At 38.7% G+C, this 27,786-nt stretch overlaps 1 protein-coding gene across 1 annotated transcript in view; it reads right to left on the reverse strand.

Moving 5' to 3' along the window:
• eif5b (eukaryotic translation initiation factor 5B) overlaps positions 1-27,257 on the reverse strand; it is a 56,411-nt gene extending 29,154 nt beyond the window's left edge. Inside the window, exons 1-10 of the mRNA XM_052026385.1 lie at positions 27,099-27,257; positions 21,214-21,318; positions 21,023-21,113; positions 18,722-19,379; positions 11,869-12,083; positions 9,655-9,805; positions 8,684-8,806; positions 4,500-4,586; positions 2,416-2,490; positions 1,842-2,167 (exon numbers count right to left, since the gene is read on the reverse strand). Coding sequence (XP_051882345.1) covers positions 1,842-2,167; positions 2,416-2,490; positions 4,500-4,586; positions 8,684-8,806; positions 9,655-9,805; positions 11,869-12,083; positions 18,722-19,379; positions 21,023-21,113; positions 21,214-21,318; positions 27,099-27,133 — 1,866 coding nt within the window. The 5' untranslated portion in view covers positions 27,134-27,257. The remainder of the gene's footprint in view (positions 1-1,841; positions 2,168-2,415; positions 2,491-4,499; positions 4,587-8,683; positions 8,807-9,654; positions 9,806-11,868; positions 12,084-18,721; positions 19,380-21,022; positions 21,114-21,213; positions 21,319-27,098) is intronic.
• Positions 27,258-27,786: the final 529 nt, after the last annotated feature.

The raw sequence follows: 27,786 nt of genomic DNA on the forward strand, positions 1-27,786 counted from the left end.
CCAAAGGTGGTGGTGAGACACTTCCATTGATGGTCATGGTATGGAATAAAGGTTATTGGCCATTTACTAAACCATACTTTAAAGTTGTCCAGGTAGCACTGCATGCAGACATGGGTCTGCTTCGTTATCTGAGTCATGAATGGAATGGAAGAATGCCATCAGCAGCCATCCTCACTTCTGATCTTACATTGGACAAAACATTATTGATACAATACTGGATGTTTGGGCTAGCACAATGTCCTGAGGAATTCTTGTGTTTTTACACAAAAACTGGAATGATTGCCTTCCTACCTCAACCATTTTCTATGGTGTTAGGTACAACTTCAGTACGTCAAAATCTTTTATCCTGGTTCAAGGACTCCTTGATACTATGCTTAGTCATAAACATTGCATTAATGTCAAAAATAGTCACCCTCACCTCACCTGTGGAAATTTAGTTCTTTTGTCAACGTTGCCTTGCCAGATGTGAATTGTTTATTCATCTGCCTTTGCTCCATAGAACCCAAAACTCTTGCACAAACATCTTTAGATCTTAGTCTCTTCAATCACCCACATCTTCCCTCTTTGCACTGTACTCTCTTAAGCAGATTCAGGAAATGTAACCATCATCCTTCCATCTCACCCAGGTTTAGCAGCAGTTTGTATTGCTTAATTTAGTCCTTTCTTTAATGGAGGAATCAGACATACAGTATATTGTATGAGTGCTTTATGCAACATCTGCATTAGGACTGTCAAACATTGTGATCTAACAACATATGACAGCTTATGCGGAAGACTGTAACAACCTTCAATGTACAGCGACTCTTCCTGGGCATGATAAGGTGTTTCGTTGCCACAGCTTCTTTATTCATTTATTGGAAAATTGGTTTCCAATGTCAATTATATGGGACAGCCAATTTTACTTTTCATTTTGGAAGTCCTGTTCCATACGAGGTTGTTTTCATTTGTAACCTGTATTCAGTACACAATTAAAATCTTGCATTGGTCTATCATTTTACTACTCTAAACCACTCTCACTCCAACCCCGTTCTTGGCCTTTTACACTCCTCCAATAAAACTTAATGTAAACTCAAATAAGAGGACACTATACTTCAATTAAACATTTTACAATTTCTAGATTCAAAACAGAGTTTAACAATAACAAGAAATGGTGAAAATACTTAACAGGTCAGCCAGCATATATGGAAGGAAAATGAAGATAATATTTCATCAGAATAGAAGCAGTGAAGGTTCTAATGAAAGAAATGCAAGCATCAGTGTTCAAATATTCAAGCAAGCATCTGTCTGAAAAGGTACTGATGAACTTTCTTTGGAATTGTAGCTGGGAAGATTGCCACCTTTAAGGGGAGACTCAAAAATAAATTGAGAACATTAACATTAATAAGAAAGCAATACACTCTAAAATTGTTTAAGCTTCCAGGGAAACAGAAGCCCAAAGTTAAGTTTGACCTAGTGAGACAAATACAAAGGCCACGTTTGAGTAATGATGATAAAATTGTAGAACTATTGCAAAAAAAAACATCTGGTTAACCAGTGCCCTTTAGGAAAGGAAATCTGCCAACCTTATACAGTCCACTAAATGTGACACGAGACTCACTGATGAAGTCTACTTCATATTCTGAAATATCCTGGAGAGCCTCTTGATTCAGGGACAGACAGGAATGAATAATAAATGATCATCTTGCCAGAGGTGGGCTCATCTTGTTATCAAATTTTTAAAAAGTTAAAAGCTGTGGCATAAAACTTACATGCAGTAATACATTACAATCCTTGCCTCTTCAAGAATGTCTTCCTAGTCATTAAAATATCAGACAAGAGTTAGTTTTAAGGAAAAACATTACCTCAATACGTCGCTTTGCTTCATCATATATTCGTTCTTCTTTTGTTCGGCCATCATCCGAATCAGATTCAAGTTCAGAATCTGAGCTAATTTCTTTTGTCAGTTTTGGTTTCTCATTTTTTACCATTTCAGATTCTTTACCCACTTTCTGTGATACTGTCCTAGTTTCATCAAAACTCTTCTCTTCCTCTTCAGCTTCACTTTCCTCACTTGCACCATCTTCTTCACTCTCTTCTTCTTCCTCTTCATCCTCCTCCTCCTCCTCATCCTCTTCATTTTCCTCCACTTCAGCATCTTCTTTTACTTCAATGTGGACAGTTTTCACTTCTAATCAAAGATTTTTCAAATTAATAGTATTAACCAAGGAAACTACTTAACTATCAAAAAAAAAGGTACCAGACAGATACAGACAGCAATTAGTGGGGTTAAAAAAAAGTCTGAAATTACTGTCAAAACACCTGGTATAAATATAAGGTACAAGTTTTTTTTTAGGGAGAAAGGGTATCGACAGCAAAAGAGCTAATTGAATTTATTCTAAAGCTTTTAGGGTAGGAAGAAATGGAGTGGATACACACCTTTTTCTTGTTCATGATCACTTGCCATAGCTTCCCAGTCATCAAGATCAGCATCATCACTTTTTTCTTCGGGTACTTTGAAAAAAGATTTCAAACAGTAATGTGAAAATATTCAACTTTATCACATTAAGCTTTGGTAAGTAGAATTTTTGCACAACAGAAATAAAAGTCATGACTTTCACAAAGGCTATTATATTAAATCATTTAGAAAAGTAAACAAATTTATGAACATTCCAAATTCAAGGAATTACATACAATATTTTCCGAAAATGGAAACGGACAAGGTCCATTTGTTGTGTTTGAACTGTACCATGTGTTTTTTAAATTAAATTTTAAATTGTAAAGTTAAGTTTATTTTGCATTTCCATTCACACAGATTCTCAAAATAATATATTATCAGGCAATGTTGCAAAAGGAAACTCTAATCATAAAAGCAGATACTTCTGCCTTCTCCAATTTTGTCCTTTTGCATCTATTCCAATGATGTCAATGCTCCTTTTTGCTCAACTAATTCCCTTCTACCATAGTTGAAAGGGCCGTTATTGTGTCAGTTCACACACGTCCTCATTCCCTGCCCTCCCAGTACCAGCATGGAGCTCCCCTTGACCTCTCCTCCCATCCCATCATCCTTTAATACTTGTGTTATCTTTACAACACCACCACCAAACACACCTTCTACCCCTCCCAATTCAGCACTCCAATGAGATGAGATGCCCTTTTCCAGCTTCAATCACCCCCAATGCCTACTCTCCCCCTCCTCCCCACTTCATGGAAGCGCAGAAGATGCAAAACCTTCCCTTTTTAACCTCCAGTATTTTCTGCTTTAATCTGAAATCTAAAGGCTACCATTTTGAGAAGGAGGGGCTTCCAAGAGACAAAGAACTTGGGAATGCACATTTAGATCTTTGAAGCTGTCAGGGGAAGCTGTTTTGGCAGAAGTGTATGGAATACTGTGTTTTGTAAATATGCATATTGAATATAAGAGCAAGGATGTCTAATTAAGCCACTGTCATGACCAATTAAGCCCCAGTTAGACTGCATGCATAATGCTGGACACGAGACTCTAGAAAAGATGTCAAGGCTCTCAAAAGAGTTTGGATGAGGATTCTCGGGATATCACAGCAAGTGGAGAAATTGGAGAAGTTGAAACTTTTCTTCTTTGAGCAGAGGAAGTTAAACAGAGATCTAGTACAGGTATTCAGAATTATAATGGATTTTGATTAAGCAAATAGGAGACAGTTTCCTCTCACAAGTGGGTTGGAAACGAGAAGGTAAAATAATTGGCAAAAAGAACTAGAAGGTAAATAGGGATGATTTTTCTCCCACACCACACTTCACATCGAGCTGTGAATCAGGACACACAATTTGAAAAGACAGTGGAATCAAATTCTGTAGGATTTTTCAAATGGCAAATGTGCATGTAATTGAAGAGGAATAATTTGCAGTATTTGGAGGGAGAAAAGGCTCAGGACTAAATCTGATAGGCCTTTTAAAAGGTGTGGCACATTCACTATAAGCTGAATGGTCTCTTTCTGTACTCTTAACATTCTATGACTCAGAAGTTCCCATTACTTCTGCACCAACCCCAACTAATTACACATTGAAGGGGTCATTATCAAGTCAGGATATCAAGTTTGGATTAAAAAAAATGAAATTGACTGGGAATTTTTTTTTCCCTAAAAGAACACCCAACAAAGTACTGCGAGTTAGTTATTAAAGACATGGCATTGAAGGGAGGTCATTCTGCTTGAATAATTCAAAGATACCAAAAATGTGAAATTAAAAAAAGACAAGTACAAGATGTAACAGTTGGATTAAATAACCCATCATATCACGTGCACTTCAGCTTAACAAATCAAACTCATCATTGCTCCATCCTGTGTTAAATTGGTCCAATAAAGATATTGAAGAAATATACATGCAAAAGATGTGACATTTCTCCTGTAACCATTTGTTCTTCACTCCAGTTTAAGTAGTTATGAAGCAAAGCAAGACAATCATGAATTCAACATGATATCCTTAACAGAATTAAAATACAAGAGGCTGCAGCATTTTGCACATAAGTTACAAATAAAAGTACTAACCTATTATAGCTTCTGGGGCTATTTCTGGTGCCTCAGTCACCTCTAGTTCTTCAACTTCAAGTAGTGGGGTTGGACTGACCAAAGCTTCTGTAATAAGGTGAAATATATTCTAGCATTTATTACTATTTGAAAAAAATGATCAACTCATCATGCTGGAACTTCCTTTTAAGAAAGCAAAAGCAAAAATTTGTTCCATTTTAAGAACATTTTGTTTTAATCATTTGGGTTTCTTATTAACAGAATTATTTTATACTTCCATTCAAAAACAAACTTCAACACAGGTAACAAAATAATATTGTGTTCTCAAAAAAAAATCACTTTTCAGCACCTGATTTAATGGCAAATTCCTAATTACATTCCCAACACTATTTAGATATGTTGTATAAATGAAGAAAAAAGTCAAATGCAAAATGTACCTGTAGCTAACTACATCTTCAGAGCTACAACTTTTCAATGTCAGCCATCTGGTTTAAAGTAACAATGAAGATACTCATAGATGAAATATAATTTTAAAAATTAGCTAAATATGATTTGCTCTAAATTGCATCCCCTTTCTAATGACAACTATGAAAAGGTTTTAAATGCAAGTATAGAGAAGTTTTTATGGAAATAAAAATTATCCATACACTTGATTTAAGAAGAAAAAAGCAAGAGGCAGATGGCACTGCACTGCTGCAGTGCAGATTATTCAAATATCATAAATTTCAATAACATAGTAAAGTAATAAACACAAATCCAGAAGTCTGCAGTAATGGCAGATTCCTCGAGCACATGTAACGCATTTTCTTTTACTCAAATTTGAAGGTGCAGTGTTGAAGGTCTGGAAGTAGATTATCCGTTCTGCATGAAGGTTTGTGTGTTAAGAAGGCAAGGAAAAAGTGAAAAGAATATCTTTAAAAAAGTAATCTAATATTTTGTTTTACATAGTTGTATCTTTACGTTTGTTTGTAAAATTCATTAACGCAGATCAGATCTTTTCAGCTACTTATGAACAGATGCACAGGACCAACAGAAAGGATAAACCTACTTGATCTTGATATCACCAAACTACTCCAGCACAGTACCAGAAGTGACCACCACGAAGTCCATGTGAAGACAAAGTCCCATCTTCACACCATGGACACCAATGTGTTATGCAGAACAACTGTGATATATAGGATAAACTTGCAACTGATCTGTCAGCTGGAAATTAGGCGTGAATCATCAGCAGCAGGAATGCACATGAACACAATCTTTAACCTCAGTCATGCAAATCCAAGCTTCAAAACCTGGGCCTCTATCTCCTTCCGCAACACCCTCTTCCTTATCGGGAGACCACAGTCAGTGCAGATCCGTAATAATATCTCCTCCTCACTGACGATCAACACAGGCGCACCTCAAGGATGTGTGCTTAGCTCACTGCTCTATTCTGTCTACACTCATGGCTGTGTGGCTAAGCACAGTCAAACACCATCTATAAATATGCCAATGATACCATTGTTATTGGTAGAATCTCAAATGGTGACGAGGTGGTGTACAGGAGTGAGATAGGTAGGCTGGTTGAGTGGTGTCACAACAACCTCACACTCAATGTCAGCAAGACCAAGGAACTGATTATGGATTTCAGGAAGGGGAAGTTGGGAGAACACACACCAGTCCTCATTGAGGGGTCAGCAGTGGAAAGGGTGAGCAGCTTCAAGTTCCTGGGCGTCAACACCCAGATAATCTATCCTAGGCCCAACGCACTGTTGCAATCACACATAAGGCACGCCAGCGGCTCCACTTCATTAGGAGTCTGAGAAGATTCGATATGTCACCAAAGACTCTTACAAATTTCTATAGATGCATGGTGGAGAGCATTCCAACTGGTTGCATCACAGCCTGGTATGGAGGCTCAAATGCACAAGATTGCAAAAGGTTGTAGACTCAGCCAGCTCCATCATGGGCACAACCTTCCCCACCATCACGTACATCTTCAAGAGGCAGTTCCTCAAGGTGGCAGCATCCATATCACTAAGGACCCTTGCTGAATGGGACATGCCCTCTTCTCATTATTACGGGGAGATGGTACAGGAGCCTTAAGACCCACACTCAATGCTTCAAAAACAACTTCTTCCCCTCCGCTATCAGGTTTGTGAATGGTCTATGAACACTACCTTATTATTCCTTTTTTTTGCACTATTTATTTCTGTAATTTATAGTAATTTTATGTCTTTGCACTCTACTGCTGCCATGAAACAACAAATTTCATGTCATCAAAATCAGTGATAATAAACCTGATTACGATTCCTCATCCTACTAATCCAATCCAGCCAAAGATCAATCCTGGCTCAGAGAATGCAGAACAGCACGCTGGGAGTAGTACCAAGCTTACCCAAAATGAATTGCCAACCTAGTGAAGCTGCAAAGCAGGACTACATAGAAAGAGCCAAGTAATTCCACAACCTAGCTCAGATCTAGCTGTGAAAGGTCATGAACAATTACACAGCCAACGTTAGTTGGGGGCTCCGAGAACAGAACCAGCCTCAATGATTGTAGTACCAAGCCAGGTCTTTAGCAGAACCATGTTGAATCATTTGCAATCATGTTCAGCCAGAACTAGAGTAGATGATCCATCCAGGTTTCATCTCCAAACTCCCACCTTCACCAATTCAAGTAAGTTAGTACGATACCTCGTGCTCTCAGCCATTTCTTGACCTGAGAAAGGATAAGGAATGAAACAGCATCTGGCTGGTATTGAAGACTTGCCCTCCAGAATTAGTCATTCATCTAGCCAGGTTGTTCTAGTACAGTTACAAAACTAACATGTAGCCAACAATGTAAAAGGTTGCCCAGGTAATTTCTGTTCACAAAAAGCAAGACAAAATTGACTTGGCTAATTCTTGCCCAGTCTACTATCAATCTGTTGAAGTGAATGGAAGATACTGTCAATAGTGTTATCAAACTGGGCTCTGTCTCCAATAACTTGCTCACAAATCCTCAGTTTACATTTTGCCAGAGCCATTCTTCTCCAAACCTCATCCCAACTTTGGTCAAGACAAGATCAAACAGCTGAATTCCAGAGATGAGGTGACAGCAATTGTCCTCAACATTATTCGACCAAATGTAGCGTCAAGGTACTCTGGTAAAGGTGAATTAAAAGAGCATCAAGGGGAAAACATCAGAATGGTTGGAGTCAAACCTTTCACAAAGGAAAATGTTTGCAGTTGTTTTGGGTCAATCATCCCAGCATCAGGACATCGGTGCAGGAGGTTCTCTGGGCAGTGTCCCAGGACCAATCATTTTCAGCTGTTTCAATGACCTTCCTTCCATCATATGATCAAAAGTGGGATGTCTGTTGATAATTGTGCAATGTTCAATTCTACATGCAGCAACTCAGCAAATGAAATCATTCATGCCTGCACATGGCAAGAGCTAAACAATACTCTGGCATGGACTGATAAGTTGCAAGTAATATCCACTCCACAAAGTGCTGTGCAACAATCATCTCCAACAACAGTCTAACTAGAGTCTAACCACCTAACCTTGATATTCAATGGCATTACCATCATTAAGTTTCCCATGATGGACAAGAAACTGAACCAGAATAGCCAGATAATTACCATGCCGAAAGGCTGGGTATCCCAGAGTAAGCAACTTGCCATGTATCCACCTCATGACAGCCATTAACGTGTCCACCTTTTTGTATTCACACATTGGGTTCTGCCATCATTGAGGAGAGGAATCTTACTAAAGCTTTTTCATGCCATTAGTAGCTTAACTGCCCATGATCATTCACAACTGGATGTTGCAGATCTGCAGAAACTTGATCCTGAGTTGGGGAATGCTTTGTTCAGTCTATAACATGCTGCATGTGCCCACCTTCTTAAAAACTAAGCTGAAAAAAAATTCAAATAAATTTCTCACTGAATATCCCTACTGCGACCTCCCACCACCATTGCTCTTCTTAACTAATATAAAATTATTCATTTCTCACTTGTATTCTGTAACTTAAGATGTCTCTGACTTGCAGGACTAAATACTGTATGATACATGAAGTGTTTGTGATAACCATGTATCCTTAATTAATGCTTACTAAATGCATGATGCTGGGACCCACAGCAAAACAAGTACAGCTAATTACATATCTTTATAGAAGTGGCTTAACTCATCCACAAACATTAATAATTTAAGATATTTCATCTAAATAAACACAAACCACATACCTTTATTTTCCTCCTTATTTTCTTCTTTGTTTTCTTCTTTGTTCTCCTGCTGTCTTTTCTTTTTCCTTGTATCATAGACTGGTCGTTTCTTTGGCACTGAATCTTTGGATGGCACATCCACACCTATAAACCAAGGTAAAATTTTGAAATATAGTACCATAATAATTATCAATTCAGTTTTTCTCTGCTTATGTCATTACCATGGAAGCCATGTTTTTTTTTATAGTCCACAACAACCAACAGCCGCTAGTTTTAAAAAGAGGCTACATTTTTGTAAGAATAGGACAAATTACCCTTCAGGACGCAAGGTAGTTGTCTTAAGTCCTCAAGCAAAATTAGGCAGTTATGGGTGAGAATTTGGTACAAATAAATTCCTCCATTCAGTGAAATGTCTCAATTCACTTCTTAAATGCTTTTGAGGGCTTTCCTCTCACTAGTTCATTTGAATGTCTATTCTGTACATTGTTCAATTCAGGTAAAAATGTACGGATGTAATCTTTTTATTAGTTCTGTAATCTTGCAAATTCAGGTAAAGTATGAATTTGCGTTTTTCATTCCCTTAAAACATTTTGTGGAGCTCTACAAGATCACCTCACAGGATTCTTTCCAGGCTGAAAGTACAACTTCTCTAGTCTTCCTTGCTAAATAAGACAATTAGTATTAGAAATCAATCTCATGGTTCTTTCCTGCTTTGCTGACCTTCATAAAGTCCACTAATTTTAGAGGCCACTGGAGCAGCTTCAGATAGCTGCCATTCATAAAAATGTGCTAGCTCTATTGTGTTACATTATAATAAGCAGGTCAAGCTCTGGCATTAGCAACAAGTGTACTGTTTTACCAGCTGTAACAAAACATCTTGTGGATCTCATCTCCAATACCCACAAGACACATCCCCTGCTGATGCAAATACTTCAGGTGCCTTACCACTATTTGATACATTTAAGTGTAGGCTTCTCCTACTTTATGCATACCTTGAGCACGAAGAAGTTCAAGTGTAGCCTCAGCTCTTGCTTTGGCATCTTTCTGGGATCTTGACAACAGTCTGCCCTCCTTCTTTAGACGTTCTCTCCTTTCTTTTTCTTTCTGTTTCTTTTTTTCTCTTCGCTCCTGTTCTAATTTCTCCTGAAAATCCAAAAACATTAGTATATTTAGCAAAATGTTTACTGGCGACCTAATTATACTAGGTTCAATACAAGTAAACAACGGAACTCGCAAGGGGCTTTCCATCTTAGATATACCAACAAATGAACCCGACCACAGGGAAATACTGCAAAATTCAACCAAGACTATTCAAGCATCTTTCCTACCTCAAAGGCTATCAAAATATTACCTGTGTGAAAAGGCAATATTCTTAGACAATAGTTTAGCAGAATGTATTTTGGCCAATGAAAATAATTTAACTTTTCAACCGGTATACATCCTGGAATTTCATTATTTGAATGCAATTTTGTTTTGCAACAAGTTCAACAAATGAGTGATCAACATTCCAATAATGTATCTCACATTTCCAACATACACACTTTTTCCTCTTTCCTGATACTTTCAGATTTCATTTGCCTCCTCCATTTACACTTTCCTTCAACACACGGTTTGCCATTCACTAGCCTTTACCCCATGGCATCATTTGTGTCATTTAATCCCCTCCCTTCTCAACTCCATTCAAAGACCTACCCTTTTGTTTTCTTTTCCTCTCCTCAATTTCACTGAAACTCGAAACATTTTTTCTTTAACTTTTTCCAGTTCTGATGGAAGATCATTAATTGTTTCTCTTGCACAGTTGCTGCCCGACTTGCTGAGTACTTCCAGCATTTTGTTTTTATTCTAGATTAGTTCAATTGATCTCCATCTACTTGTTGTTCATATGATCAATTCAAAGTATTGTCTAACCATTACTTAACTATTTGCCATGACATATTTATAATTATTTTTTGCATGTAGCAGAGACTAACTGTCATATTTCAAAAGGAACCATACCTAAAGTGGTTCTTCAGTATCACACTTTAAAACATCAAACAACTGAAGAGAACACAATTCAAGTTAGATGTCAGCTGGTGCCATATCAGGCCCCTTCAGAATGTTATGGGCCAAATCTTACTGACCCAGGCCTACGATCCACCCATTATCTCCCAGTGCCCATACTTTCCAGATTCAGATATAAAGGTGTCAGAAAATATCTAGATTTGACTAAAGAAAGGATAATTAACACTTTCAGCAGGTAATGAGTAAAAAGTAGTGTCTTTTTTACCTTCAAATAGCACCACCATCTTTAAGTCCCACAACCATCAACTACATGGATACCAACTCTGACCAGAGATGAATTGAATCATTATCACAATCGTAAAGGCTAAAAAAGCTGGACAAAGGTCAGGTACTTTCACTTGTTTGTTGGTGAATCTCCACTGTACTCTCTCCAGTGCAATCACACCCTTCCTATAGTCTGGTGATCAGAATTGCATACAGTACTCCAACCGTGACCTAACTAACATTTCAAATAGTTGTACCATAACCTCCTTACCCTTATATTCAATGCTGCAGCTAATGAAGACAAGTATTCTGTACGTCTTCTTAACCACCATGCTACTGCCTTCAGGGATCCTTGGACATGTTCATGAAGGTCCTTCTGTTCCACAGTACTTCCTAGGATTCTTCTATTCATCACATATCCTAGCCTTATCAGTCCTCCCAAAGTGCATCACCACACAATTTTTCCAAGATCAAATTCCATTTTTCATTTCTCTGTCCATCTTGCAAACTCATTAATATCATTCTGTGTCCAAAGACTACCCTCCTCATTATCATTAGCAGCTATAATTTTTCTATTATCTGCAAACTTACTAATCATACCTCCCACAATCATATCCAGATCACTTATAATAATAAATATTATTCAAAAGGACAAGGGAATAGCATCACATGGCACTTCCTTAATAACAAAAACTACCAAAATGTATTAACTGGCCATTTACATTACCACACTGAGCTAAATCAGAATTGCATCTAATTAACTTCAATTAGCTGCAGGTAAACACTATGTTTGAGAGACATAATAAACAATCTATAAATGCAAGTTGTTCTTGCCATAGTTTATCATTTATGACTACTGCTTATATTTAGTTTGACAATTAACCATTCACTGCCTTTTCACAGAAAAAATCTACAGTTACATTACATTTGAAAGAGCATACTTGTTCTAAACGTTTGGCTTCCAATTCTTCCAACCGTTGTAAACGTTCTTCCTCCTCTCTTTTTTGTCTTTCTTCCTCTTCTTTTAACCTTGCAAGTGCTTCTTGCATTGCTTTTACTGTAGCTTTACTGGGACCTGCTTTTTTCTTCTCTTTTTCATCTTTTTCTTTCTTTTTCTTTTTGTCTTTTTTCTTTTTCTCCCCATCATTTTCTTCACCTGCAAATGACAAACAATGGTCATTATTCTGAACCCCTCAATCCTTCAGCCCACATGATCTCCACATATCAAAAAAAAATTAACATTTGATTTCATTTTTTCTAAATATCTCACAGGCATTTTTTGAGGCAGTTCATGGTAGCACAGGACCAGCACTCACACCCTACAGTCTCATCAGGATACCATAGGTACAGTGGTCCGGGGGGTGGGGGTGGGGTGGGAGAAAAGTAAAAGGTTGGATGTACTCCTGCAACCCTGACCTTGCCCTATCAAGGATATTTCCTTTGTTCTATCCATATCTCCCCCATCCTCTCTGCAATTTAAAGCCAATTTATTTTCTGATTATTGGTCTTTGACCGAAAACTTCCAATTCTACTGCCTGACCTGCTGAGCGTTTCCAACATTTTTCATTCTTATTTCAGTTTTCCTGCAGTTTTTTTTGGATTTAAGGAACACAGAGACTTGGCTCACCTAGCAATGGATTAGCTTGCAGAGACTGCTGGAGCACAGCAAAAGGGCCATGACTCAGTGCTAGCCTACCCCTATCAGCAACAGTCTGGCTAATCAATCAGCAGGAATGCCATGAAGATCTACAACCCTGCTTCGATCAGGGGCTGGCCAAATCTGCCATAGAAAATAATCTGGTTCTGAACTCACTGCATGCCATCTTCTAGCTGAAAATCAATCATCATTGCATTCCAGCAGTCTTTTCTACAGCAATCAAACACTACACCCAGGATCATTCTCCCTTCCTGTAACTGCTTTTCTCTAAAAAGTTTATAATTTATTCCTGTGCAAAATATTATTTGCTTTAACAAATGTGTACATAGAAATTTTTCCTAAATTTTCTATCTACTAACTCTTCAACTAGAGTAAATTTTTTTCTTCTCACCTTCATAATTGTAAAAAGCTCCACTAGATCTTTTACCCTCATCTAATCCATTTAAATTAATGGTATCATTTCACATCTCTCCTCAGAACTACTGAATCATGCTAAAGATACTCTACATTTTGAATGTTCTTCCAAATAGAGGAACAGAAAATTACACATCCTACTGTACTGTAGTCCCCACTGCTTGAACAAACTCATCACTTCTTCATTTCCTGTCTTGTTCATAAGATATTAAATATATTTTGGAAATAGATGACTATAGGAGAAGGAGACAAAGCAAGGGGTTTGGTAGTTTTGAGAAAGTGGTCCATTAATGGATAATGTGCGAGATAAGTGGAGAAGCGTTGGCTCAAAGATAAAATAGTAAAGAGTCTCTTTCATTTTGTAATTTTGAGCAATGATATAACAGAATGTGATAAAATATGTAAAACAAGAAAAGTCTTCACAGATGCCTGAGATCTAAATGTCAGATGACTGAAGACGTAGAGAGGTGGATAATGTGTGAGCAGTTGAAAAAGAAAATGCCATTGGTGTGGGCTTAGCAGTAATGAAAGCTAAATACTAGAACTGCCTAGCAGAGAATATTGGTCACTGGGTGCATCAGGAAATATGAGGCAGGTGTGGTTGCAATGCTGCATTTAAGCACGATGATATATTCAGAAGGGGAAAAGAAAAAAACAAAAATAACATGCTTGACAGTGTTTAGGGGAGTGTGCAGAAGTATGACAAGAGTAGATGAAGTCTGGAACGGTTAAGAATAGATGTCCCAGAGATTTGTGAGCATGGACATTGAGTTTTGTCTGTTTGAAGTACTTTGAGGCGGGAGGGTATTGAAGCTAAAGAAAGGTGCAAGAATTCCCCTCCCTTCAAAAGGAGGAAGTTTGGCAAAAGTGATTTTCCATTGAGTTGGGGTACCCATATTGTTTAAATGTTTTGTGCAATTCTACTTCCATTGCCAACTATGTGCTAGTATTTAAATTGTAATCACATCACAGTTTAAATACTCTAAAACAGGGATCCCAACTGGGGCAGCAGTGTTTAGCACTGCCGCCTCACTGCTCCAGCATTTCAGGCTCAATCCTTACTTTAGATAAAATATCTTTTATTCACACGTATATGGAAACACACAGCGAAATTCATCTTTTGCATAGTGTTCTCGGGGCAGCCCACAAGTGTCGCCATGCTTCCGGTGCCATAGCATGCTCACAACTTCCTAACCCATACGTCTTTGGAATGTGGGAGATAACCGGAGCACCCAGAGGAAACCCACGCAGACATATGGAGAACATCTGTATGGCATTTGTATATTCTCTGTGACTGCATGGATTTCTCCTGGATGATCTAGTTGCCATCCATACTCCAAAGATGCGGCGGTTAATTGTTTACAGTAAATTACCCCTAATTGCAGGAGAATTGGGTGGAATTGATGGCAATATGAGAGGAAAAAAAAATGGGATTTGTGCAAAAGGTGCTTAATAGTCAGCGGAGGCTCAGTGAACTGAAGGGCTCATTTCCATGCTGTGTGAATCTCAGTCTATAGCTCATCGTAGGTAAGCTGTTCGTAGAAACCTACTCATGAAAATGTCCTAGAGCTGGCTCTCAACCAAAATGAAGATTATAAACCTGTGAATTTTTATCTCCACCCAGTGTTTCTGAATTTTGTTCACAGTATTATTGTAGTCAAGATTTTTAAATAATACCCATTTCCTAACAGTGATGTAAATGCCTTTAGAGACTGCACGTAAGAAATATGTTCACACATCTGCAGGAAAATGGTGCTTTGCTGTTTAAAAACAGTGAAGCAATTTTTTCACAGCTTTCAATGCCATAGGGCCAGCTGAAAAATTTGTTTGCTCATTCCGCAACAGGATTTTTGTTCTTCCTACTGCTTTTTTTTGTAAAAAATCTATTCAATCTAGATAATGAAAATTCAGAGCAACAAGCAATCTGCTGGAGGAACTCAGTGGTCCCATCTGTTGGGAGGACTGTTGACGTTTCGGATTGAAACGCTGCATCAGGACCTTCGACAATTCCTTTCCCCCCTACAGATGCTGCTTGACCTGCTGAGTTCCTCCAACAGATTATTTGCTGCTCCAGATTCTAGCATCTGCCTTCTCTTGGTTGTCTCATGAAAATTCAGAACATTGAGCTTTCCTTAACCCATTTTTCCTGAAACTATTATTTAAAGGACTGATACACAATTCTTGGTTGTCAATGAGATCTAGGACATCCTGCAGTCTCAAATACTACCTCATATGCGTGCTTGGACTGCTTTAGCCATGGATCATGGCAACAGTCACTCTCAGCTTCTTAGCCTCACAAGTATTCCATGCTGCAGCCCCTGATATCTGCTACATCCCACAGTTTGCTACTTATTCCTGCATTAAGGAATGACATTTTTGTGACATGTTATCTGCCGTTTATCAGCTCATGCCTGAACATTGTCGAGATCTTGCAATGTACTATTTGCCAAAGAGTTATAAATTAAATTGAATAATGTGCCATCATCCCCATTTCTGATCTTATAATGTGAAGGAAGACCATTGATGAGACAAATGGCTGAGCTTAGGACACGGCTCTTAAGAATTTCTCCGGTGATGTCCTGGCACTGGCATGATTGACTTCTAACAAGTACAACAAACCTCATTGAGCAAAGTATGACTCCAGCTACTGGAGTGTTTTCCCCCAGATGCCCAATGACTTCAGTTTTACAAGAACTTGAACTTAGTAGCAACTGTACAACTGAGTTGCTTGCTAGGCCATTTCAAAGGGCACTTAAGAACCCACTACATTGAATGGGTCTGAAGACACATATAGGTCACACCAGGTAAGGAAAGATTTCCTCCTATAGGACATTAGTGAACCAGATGGGTTTTTAAGGCAATATTGTTTTTGTTTTAAAAATGGTCTTCATTGCTAATGACTAGTTGTTAATTGCTTTTCCTTCCCCCATTTTCCACATTATAAACTAAATTTAAATCTTGCTGCTGCCAAAGTGGAAGTTGATGGGATCTGAACTCTGATCTCTGAATTTTTCAGTCCAGGTATTACAAGGTTCCAATAACTTAACTGCTGCACCACCATAATACCTTAAAACCTCTTCTTAATGTCCCTTCAGCCAGTGGAAATATAGTTTATGTTTATCTACTCCATATAAACCATCATGGCTTTAAACACCTCTATCAGATCTCCTCTTGGCCTTCTCGGCTCTAAGGAGAACCCCAACTTCTCCAATCTATCAGCAGAACCATTGCAGATAATGTGAAGGGGAAATTACTCCAGTACAACTTGGCTGGGATCAGTGTTCTGGCAAATTGAATAATTAGGATGCTAAATAGGGCTTTAAATTAATAAGAGGTTGGGGGTTTCAAGCGAGGATAAATCTACATGTTTCAAAAGAAAAATTAAGACTGTAGATTCGTGATTAAAATCAAGCAGATTGTTTCAGAAAGGGACAGTAACAATATGAGCATTAGTAATTAAGGTCTTGTCAAGGAAAATAACAAAAATAAAATTAGGATTTGAATACCTAAAGCACTTGTAATAGGACAAATAGATTTAAATGGGTTTGATCTAGTCAGAATCGCTGAGAATTATAGGACGAACAAGTTTGGAAAGTAAATATTCCAAGGTACCTAACCTTTCTAAGAGTAGATAAATTGTGAAAGTTATAGCAGCCTTAATAATAAAGGATCAGAAAAGTTATCAGATAGAGGATTCTGATCCAAAAAAAAAATCAGGATGCCAAATTACTATAGGAGGTAGTTCAAAATAATATTAGGAACAAAACTCAGATGGAAGTTCTTTCCAGGCCCACCTACAGCTTATAATTTTGGAGTAAGGGTCAAGAAATTAGAAAAGCACCAGAAAATGCAGTAATTCTTATTTGCCACGAACATTGAGCGAACCAAAGTAGAAGAAACTCAAAAGTCCACAGTGTGCACTTGAGTATTTTCTAGAACAATATGAAGGACCGACAAGGTAACAGGTACTTAGAATGCAACATTTGGTAACAGTACAGAAGATAAAAAGCATTGCCTTAAGTTTGAAGTGATGCAAGTCCAAGACAAGGGCCTTAAACATAAATAATGCCAGTTATGGAAGAATAAGGGACAATTTGAAAGGAGACTGGGAAATTAGCAGATGCAAGTGGAAACATGATTGCAAACAGAGAAATAATGGAAAATTCATACTTAATAAACACTCCTTTGAGGAATTAGAAACTCCATTGTAAAGGTGATATAATTATGGTCAAGTAGAGAATGATTAGAGGCAAAATATCTTGCATTAATTTGACAAGATTAATGGCAATGAGGACTGGCAAGGATCTAAGAATGAGTAAAAACAGTAAATTGATAGAATGAGTAAATGAGACAACATACAGAAATGTTCGTAAGAACTTTTACAACTAGTACAAAAGGTATTAATGAAGAACGTGCCCCTTAAAAGTAGGGGAAACTATAATAGGAAAAGAAAAAATGGTAGATATGTTAAGCAAACATTTTTAGTCCATCTTCATTACAGAAGACACAAAGAGCACACTGAAAATATTGGGGAACCAAAATTCTGATGAGAATAAGGAACTTAATGGAGAGAGAAGCAATTAATGGCACCAAAAGCCCTAAACTTAATAATCTACATTTTACCACTTGACTTGCATTGTCCCTCTTCATTCTTCCTATTGAAATGCATTACCACACACGGTAACACACTGAATTTCATCTGCCAAACATCTATCCATTGCATCAACTTGCATGTTCTTCTCAATATTTACTTAAGTTCCACATTTTTTTTTGTCATTGAGAAATTTAAAATTGTGCCATTGCAGTTTCTGGCAACTTAAGTTATATATTAACAAGACATAGCCACTTGGTAGAGTGCCAGCATACATCAACTCTCCTCTACAAGCTGCATCATCAAATCTTGACCACATCACTGCGAATTGTAGGAGAGGGAAGCAAAATCATTTGTCAACCATGATCACTCGTTACATTAGATTCCCTTATACTGATGGCATGATTCAGGGACATATGATGTACAAATTAAATAATTAAAAGCTTAGCCTGGCCAAATAAACAACTTACAGAAACCAACTTCAATTATTGATCAATTGAAAATGCTGCAGTGGTGTGCCAGGCATAATTTTCCATGAATTTCAGTTACCACCTCCTGACCTCAAACCTACCAAGAACTTAGAATTGTACAACATCCAACACTCCTTACATCTCACCAATGGCAACTACAGGTTCTGCCACCTGGGTCTGAATTTCTGCAATTTCTCCTTTTATTGAATCTTTTTCCACACATTTCTCCCCTTTTCAGATCCTTTTTTGTATATAGCTTTTTTAGACCCCCATCCTAATATCTCTTTGGTTTTATATCATTTTTATTTAAAATCTGATTGTATTCAGAATGATTTTCTATGTTTAAGTCATTTTAAGAGTACAATTTTCTGGTTAAAACATAATCAAAAAGTGAAGAAGGATTACAGGAGTTATTGATGTAAAAGGGAATAGGTAGTGAGGGGACACCACACAAGTCACACCACACATAACCACCCTCTCAGATTTATCTACCTTCCTTTCTGAATCACATCATCGAATTTAATTGTTAACTATTTTTTCTCCACAGATGCTTCCAACATCTACTCGGAATTTCCAAGATTTTATATTATTTTAGATTTCTAGCAACTATACTATTTTGCTTTTGGAACCCAATTTATCAATCAACTATGGAGAAAAAATACCTTCAGCACCTCCAGTGTCATCAACTCCTTTAACTTCAGTAATTGGAGTAACATTTGATTTTTCACTTTCTTTTTTAGAAGCAAGATCAACGGCATCTTTTTGAAGTTTAGATTCCAGTTCGGTTTCCCTTCTCTGGCGCTCAGCATCATCTTTTTCTTTCTGCTTTCGAAGTTTAGCTTTCTCCTCCTCACGTTTCTTGCGCTCTCTTTCTTTCTTTTCTGCTTTCTTCTGGGCAGCGGTTTTTAATTTAAACGAAGAGTCTTCTGCATCCTCTTCATCACTTTCACCTTTCTTGAGCCGATTACTTTTTTGATTTTTCTTTTCCTTCTTGTTTTGAGGAAACTCATCAGGTTCTTCATCACTGTCTTCAAGAGAATTTTTTTGATGATTCTTAGTTTCAAGTACTTCATTTTCTAAAAGCTCCAGCTTTTGCAGAAGTCTCTGGTTCTTCCTATTGGCCTTTTCACCCAATTCATCATCATCATCATCATCATCATCAGATTGATCGGATTTCTGCTTCTGACCTTTGGCTTTTGGTAGTCCCACCTCTTCTTGTTCTACTTCATCATCATCAAAACTAGATTTTTGGCTTTTCAGAGTCTTTTTCTTCTTATCTTTTTTATTGACTGGTTCGGGTTCGTTACCTTTTTCCTCTTTCTGTTAAAATAAAATATGTTTGAACGAAATCAATACAAAAATTATTTTATTCCAGAAAGGAAATGAAAAACTGCTCTCATCACTACCTGACATAACTCATTTGATCAAACTGCTGGGGGCTGGGAAGGGAATGCTGCAATAGCACAGGCTTTAAATTACATTTTTGGTTAAAATAGTGCTTGCTTTATTACTTCACCCAGAATGTAATCTACAAGCCAAATGCTTAATAAATAAAAAAAATAAGCTTTTAAAGCACGCCAAGAGAAAACACAATTTGAAGGTTGGGGGGTTTGCGGAGGAAGAAGGTAAACAAATTTTAAAGCCCAATTTACAACTGAAAATAGGAAATAAAACTGCTGATGCCGGATATCTGAAATAAAAAATGAAAACACTCAGCAGGTTGAGCAGCAAGGGGAATAAACAGAGTGAATGCTTCAAGTCGAAGATCCTTCATCACAACTACGAAGAGAAAGTTAGTTTTAAGGTGCAGACAGGGTGGGAGGAGGGATGGATAAGATAAAGGGATGTCTGATAAGGTAAGGCCAGGGCTGTCACAAGCATAATTGACAGATGTGTACAAATATTCAAACAAGATACAAAACCTAGATAGTCAGCTCTTAAAAGTAGGGTGCATTTTAGAACAAGTTACACATCAAGGTTTTGAATGTACTCCTCCAAAATTACAAATCTTGTAGTAAAAGGATGATCGTGGATTGTCTGGAACCCTTTTAACTCCAAAAGCAGCACATTTTCAGACTATAGCATGGCGTACTATGATTAATCAGCTCCAGGTGGTTACAGTCTTCCGGCCTGATTAGAAGTGACCTTCACGAAGGAAATGGATAAATATATGGAAAGAAAAATTTGCAAGGTCAAGGAGAGAAGACTAGGGGTTTAGAAGAGAAGAATGAGTTGCTCTGGTAATGAGCTGAGATAGCCACAATGGGCGGAATGGGCTCCATCTGTGCTATAACCAATGATTCAACAATTCTACATTGTTCTCTGTTCACAGGACTTCTCTATAACATGCTCCTCAGAGATGGAGTTACCCCAAAAAACAAACAAGCAATGACAAAAGCTTATTTTGGGGCTCTATGCAAGGTAGGGGATGTGATCCATGCTAACCAGGCCAGTAGTTTCCACCCACCTTCAAGTACCTGGTGAAATGTTTCAGATCGTGTTATGTAATCCTACAGTGCTGCTAGGCAGATAATGCTATTATTTTAACCCAGTAACAATGAAAGAATAGCAATACATTTCCAAATCCAAATGTTGTGCATCTTGGACAGCAACTTGAAGGTGGGAGAACTCCCACACACCTCCTGCCCCTATCAATGGGTGAGTAGGGTTCAAGAGTTTAAACTGTAACTGAAAACTTGGCAGGCCTCTGCTGTTCATCTTGTAGATAGGACAAACGCCAACCACAGTGCACTGGTTGTGGTAACAAAGCAGCCGTTTTGTCCTGAATGGTTTTAAGATTTTGAGCTGCTCTTACTTACAAGAGAGGAACACAATGTGTAATTTCAATATACAATTTTCCAAAACAAAACTAATAATGAAGTTTAGTCACAGATTTTTATAGTAACCCTGTACTCCAGAAAACAAACTCTGGAAATATCAAAATCATAACGTTAAATACTTACTTTTGCTGAAGATTTAGCTGCTTCTTTATGATCCTTTTTCCCTTGGTTCTCGAGAGACAGCTCTTCAAGTTCTTTCAGTATATCATCTTCCCTGAAATTTGAAAACAAAAGGAAAACCAAATTTTTTCTATTAATGTAAAACAAAAATCACAAAATTTATCAAATACAAAAGAAAACAAATTCATATTTACTCAAATTCTCTCTTCTTCTTCTTTTTGCCTCCAGCTTTAGGTTTGGGAGCCCCTGCTCCCTCAATCTCTGCCGCCAAAGCATCAATGTCAATGTCATCTTTGGCACTAGGAACAAAAATATACAAATTAAAAATCTTCACACAGTTCTTGGCACTACACCTCAGGGAAGATACAATGGCCATGCAGGAGTACTGCATAGATTCTCGAGATTGATACCAGGCTAAGAACACAAAGATATCGGAACTATTCCCATTGCTTAAGATTAGGTTCAGGGTATTTTAAATTGTGAAGAATTTTAGAAAAAGCAAATAGGGAAATACAATTGTTTCTGGTCAAGCAGCATTGCTAGAGTCAACAACTTAAATCTCCCCAAATGAGGAAAGAGGTTTAAAAAAAAGTATATCCTACCCAAGTAGTTGGGATGCAAACCCACCCCTGCATCTCTGCAATTAAAATTTTGCTCTAATGAAGAAACATTGACTGGATCACTTCCTTTTACAAGGTCATGTTTCATGGCAAGACCTGAAAGAACCACATTTCAGTATTCAAGAGGACTGCTGATGACTAATACGATGGTATGCTCACCTTTGGAACTTTAATTGCTGCCAAGCAAAAGGAATACAGGAATTGGAGCAGGTCAGTCACGTAATCCTTCCCATTTGTGATTCAACTGCATCACAGCTGATCTGTATTTTAACTCCATATAACCTTTTTTTAATTCCATAATACTGAAAACCCTATAAAATAAAAATCTTTCCAAATCGGTTGTGAAGTTGACCTAACCTTCATAGCTTTTTGGAAAAATAGTAAGAGAATTTCATAGAACTGCAAAGCGTAGGAACAAGTGCTTCAGCCCACTATGTCTGTGCCGACCATGATGCTAATTTAAACTAATCCCATCTGCCTGCACTGATCTATACCCCTCCATTCCCTGCCTATTCACATGCCTGTCTAAATGCCTCTTCAACGTTGCTATCATATCTGCTTCCACCACTTCCCCTGGCAGAGTGTTCCAGGCACCTACCACTTTCTGCATTAAAAAAAACTTGCCTTTTAAATCTCCTTTAAACTTTTCCCTTGCTCAACTTAAATCTATGCCTTCTAGTACTTGACATTTCCACACTGGGAAAAAAAGACTATCTACCCTATCTATGCCTGTCATAATTTTGCACACTTCTTTCAGGTTGCTCCAGAGAAAACAATCCAAGTTCGTCCAATCTCTCCTTGTAGCTAACACACACTAATCTAGGCAATGCCACCGTGTGAAAAATATGCCCCTCAGATCCTCTTTAAATATTTCCCCTCTCACTTTAAACCTATGCCCTCTAATTTTATACTCCCCTACCCTTGGAAAAAGAAGTGATTACCTTCCCTATTTTTGCTCTTCATAATTTTATAAACCTCTATAAGGTCACTGCTCAGCCTCCTTCGCTCTAGGGAAAACAGTCCCAGCCTATTTGATCTTTCCTCATAACTCAAGCCCACCAGTCCAGGCAACATTATTATGAATCTTTTCTGCACCCTCACTGGCTTAATCACATCCCTCCTGTAGCATGGCAACCAGAACTGCCCACAATAATCCAAATGCGATCTAACCTGTGTTTTGTACAGTTGTAACATGTCTCAACTCTTCTACTGAATGCCCTGTCCAATGAAGGCAAATACTGTACGTCATATGCCTTCTTCACTATCCTGTCTACCTGTGCTGCCACTTTCAAGGAACTAGTTACTTGTACCCTGAGGTTTCCCTGTTCAATAACACTAACTCAGTGTCCTGTGATTCACTGTTTATGCCCTGTCCTGGTTTAACTTTCCAAAATACGTCACTTCGTCCTTGTCCAAATTCCACCCGCCATTCCCTTGCCCACTTTCCTGGTTGATCAATATCCTGTTGTAACCTTCACTGTCAACTATCCCATCAATTTTGGTGTCATCTGCAAACTTAATCATGCCACCTACATTCATGTCCAAATCATTAATTTTCCCTAACAACAGGGGACCCAGCACTAATCCCTGTGGCACACCACTGTCACAGGCCTCCAATCTTAAAAACAACCCCCCACCTCCTACCACCAATGTAATTTTGTATCCAATTGGCTCGCTCATCCTGGATCCCATGTTCAATCCTTCTGGTTCAGCCTACCCTGCAAGACCTTGTCAAAAGCTTTATTGAAGTCCATGTAGACAATGGCTACCACCCTGCCCTCATCAATCCTCTTGGTTACATCTTCAAAACCTCAATTATTAGACATGATTTCCCATGCACAAAGTCATGCTGATTACCCATGATCAGTCCTTGCCTTTACAAATGCAAACCACTGATGCAAGGCTCACCTGCTTGTAGTTCCCTGGGCTTGTCCTTGCAACCCTTCTTAAATAAAGGCACAACATTAGGCACCCTGCAGTCTTCCATTAACTCACCCATGGCCAAAGAAGATACAGAAATCTGTCAGGGCCCCAGCAATTTCTTCCCTGACCTTCTAGTGTCTTAGGGTACATCTGGTCAGGCCCTGGCTATATATTTACCTTTATGTGCTTCAGGACCACTCTTTGTGATGATGGTCTGTTTCAGGATATCACTTTTTCTTCCCTGAATTCACTAGCTTCCATGTCCTTCTCCATGGTAAGTACAGACGAGTATTCATTTCTGTCCTTGCCCATCTCCCGTGTCTCAACACACACATTACCACACTGATCCTTAAGGGGGCCTATCCTCTCCCTAGCCACTCTATTGCTCTTTATATGCTTACAAAATCTTTTAGGATTCTCCTTTACCTTATCTACCAGGAATATCTCATACTACCTTTTTGCCTTTCTAATCTTTCTTAAATGTATTTCTACACCTTATCATTTCTTTTATTCATTTATGGGACAGTGACAGCTCAGCCATGCATTGCCCATTCCCAACAGTCCATAAACTGAGTACCTTGACAGATCATTTCAGATGGCAGATCAGCAAACCACATTACAGAGAGTTTGTTGTTGCATATAGACCAAAATGGATGACAAATTTCCATCCACAAAGGCCACTGGTGAACCAGATGGGATTTTACAACAATTCAAACAGTACTGTAGCCCACCATTACTGATCCTGATCTTTTATTCCAGATTATTTAACTAAATTTTAATTCCCTAGCAGCAGTGAGATTTTGATTCATGTTTTTTGATCAATTGTCCAAGCCTCCAGCTTACCAGTTTTAACAGCCTGACACAATTCTATTGAGAATAAAAGTCAGGAAGTCATGTTGCAGCTATATAAAACTTTAGTTAGGCCACATTTGGAATACTGTGTGTGGTTTTGGTGCCACACTACAGGAAAAATGTAGAGGCATAAAAGTGGCTCATGGGACATTGCCTGGATTGGGAAGTATCAGCTATGACAAGAGGTTGGACAAACATGGATTGTTTTCTCTGGAGCATCAGAGACTGATGAGCAACCTGATGAAATTATGAGAGGGATAGATAGGATAGTTAGTCTTTTTCCCAGGGTGGAAATGTCAAATACTAGAGGGCATAGGTTTAAGGTGAGAAAGAGACAGTTTAAGGGAGATTTACAAGGCACGTTTTGTTTTGAAAACACAGAGCGGTCGGTGCCTGGATGTATTGCCAGGCGAGGTCATGGAAACAGATAGGATAGCAACATTTAAGAGGCATTTAAACAGACATATGAACAGGCAGGGGATAGAGGGATATAGATCCTGTGCAGGCAAATGGGATTAGTTAGTTTAGCATCATGGTCAGCACAGACATGGTGGGTGGAAGAGCCTGTTCCAGTGCTGTACTGCTCTGTATTCTATGTTCATCTTTATTTTGAGGGAGTTGTTGCTGCTGCTCGTGCAGTTAACAAATGAGATTGAGGACCACATGCCGTTTCTAACAGATACTCAAAAGCATTCAGGAATTGAAATAATACTGATATTTCTGTTCCATTAATCATAGATGTTTCTAAAAAAAAAATGCGCAGGAGGAAGCCATTCATTCCCATTGCCAACCGAAAGCAGAGCAACTTAGTTTACCCTCACTTCCCTGCTCTCATCCACAGCTTCCCCAGGAACTTTTTAAATGTGTTGTGTTTCAGCCTTCCCGCTCTCTCAGGCAGAGTTCCAGATGATTACCACTCACCAAGCCAAGTACTTTTGTCTCAACACCCAACTAATCATTCCACTAATCAACTTAAATTCATATTTCCCATTTACTGACTTCTCAGCTGAGGGAAAATGAAGTCTTTTCTGTTTACCCTATCTAAGCTTCTCGTAATTTTATACACCTCAATTAAACCTCCCTTCAGCCTCCTATATGCCAAAAAAATATCCACAGTCTAAACATTCTCTACTCTTACCGCAATTCTCTAGCCCTGACAACAGCAAGTCTCCTTTGCACACACTCGTGTTAAAACACCCTGCACTTATGGTGACCAGAACCAAATATAGCTCAAGATGTGGCCAAACTAATGTTTTATATACACTTCCAGCATGACCTCCCCCTGCTGTTGTACTTCATGTCTGGCCGAATAAATGCAAGTATGCTGTACATGTCTTCTTAACACTATCTGTCCTGTTACCTTCAGAGCCTTGAGGACATGCACTGCAAGCTCTGTTCATGGACATTCCTTGGTATCTTAACATTTATAATGCATTCCCTTGACTAGTTTGCCCTCCCCAAAATATTACCTCAAAATTCTCTACATTGAATTACATTTGCCACTTTTACGCCTAGCTAACCAGTCAAGTGATGTATTCCTACATCTCAGAACTTCCATCTCATTTGCCAATGTTGGATCATCAGTAAACATCTTACTTATAGTGCCAAAATGCAAGTCCAAATCATTTATATATTTATCCAGAGGATGGCAAATCTTTGGAATTCTCTGTGGAGGCTCACTGAGTACATTCAATACAGATCAATGGCTTTTTGGATAGAGGAAATCAAGGAATATCAAGAAATAGAATACCAGCCATAACTTGGCACAAGGGGGCTAATTCTATACACCATAAAAAGGAGTTCTGGCACTGAGCCCTATGAAACCCTATTATGTTCTCCAGTCATAAAAATTTCTGTTGACTGCTCTGACTGTTGCCTTTTGCTTTCTGCCACTATGCACTTTTTTAAAATCCAACTTGTCATTTTCCCTTGGATCTCACATGCTTTTAATTTCTTAACCAATTTCGTCAAACACCTTGACAAGCAAAGGCACCATCTTCGATGCAACTCCTTGTAGGCACCTCAAAAAACTGAATGTACTCAGATACAATCTATCCTCATGAAATCTTTCATTAACCAAAGGTTTTTTTTGGGTCAGCATTTACAAGCAATGGCTGGAAAAATTAAAATAGGTGAATTACTTACTGAACTCAATTCTGAGTCTACAAGTTCACAAGAATTTTCACCTCGCAGTTGTAGTTGTAATACAGACTTCATGCACAAAGTCGGCATCAAAGAAAGTACAAAAGTAATATTTAATGGTGTGGTTTGTGATCCCTGGCGTGGGGGTGGGGAAGAGTAACTATAAACACACCCACTTCTAAAATTATCAATATACTGGATTGATGTCGTCAATGAAAACTAAATATTACATCCATAAAGAATCGCCAGGGCTATTAAGACGGTGAAAGAGAAAAGGGTGAGAAAGGGGCCTGTAATTCTGGCATTTCCACAGAACGGAGGAACGTTAACCACAGCCAGAAACACAGCAGCCACAGCCACAGCCCGCCTGCCCGCAGCGCCTGCGTCACTCTGGTGACAGGAACACGGGCTCGTCCGTACTCGAGCACCGAGCACCCAGGCAGTGGCCTAGACGGTCGGCTTCAGCAACATGCCTCCATCCTTGAGGACATCCTGCCTTTTCTACTGCGAATAAATAGGGCTGTTGGCGCCTAAACACTCACTTATCCTCGCTCTTGTTTTTCTGCTTCTTTCCCATCTTTTCCGCAGTTTTCTCACTCTGTCACTTTTTAAAATCTCTTTCAGACATATGGTAGTTGCGCCGGTCTGCGCCTGCGCGGCTAGTGCTGACGCACAGCTAACGCTGAGGCCTGATTGGTTGCGTTGGTAACCTCCACCTGTAGGTTCAAAGGGTCAATGATTCGAGCGGAAGCAGAAGGATGTGAGTGATGTGAATTAGGTGATGCTGAGATGACACGCACGGGAATGGTGTTGCCATAGAACAATACAGCGCAATACGGGCCCTTCAAACCACACCTGAGACTATCTAACCCCTTCCTCCCACATATCCCTCTATATGCTTATCTAACAATCTCTTGAACTTGACCAATGTATCTGCCTCCTCCACCACCCCAGGCAGCGCATTCCATGCACCAACCACTCTCTGGGTGAAAAACCTCCCTCTGACGTCTCCCTTGAACTTCCCACCCATTACCTTAAAGCCATGTCCTCTTGTATTGAGCATCGGTGCCCTGGGAAGGAGGCGCTGGCTGTCCACTCTATCTATTCCTCTTAATATTTTGTATACCTCTATCATGTCTCCCCTCATCCTCCTTCTCTCCAATGAGTAAAGCCCTAGCTCCTTTCGTCTCTCATCATAATCCATACTCTCTAATCCAGGCAGCATCCTGG

This window comes from Pristis pectinata, chromosome 11 (genome assembly GCF_009764475.1).
Source record: "Pristis pectinata isolate sPriPec2 chromosome 11, sPriPec2.1.pri, whole genome shotgun sequence".
In the NCBI taxonomy this organism is placed as follows: domain Eukaryota; kingdom Metazoa; phylum Chordata; class Chondrichthyes; order Rhinopristiformes; family Pristidae; genus Pristis; species Pristis pectinata.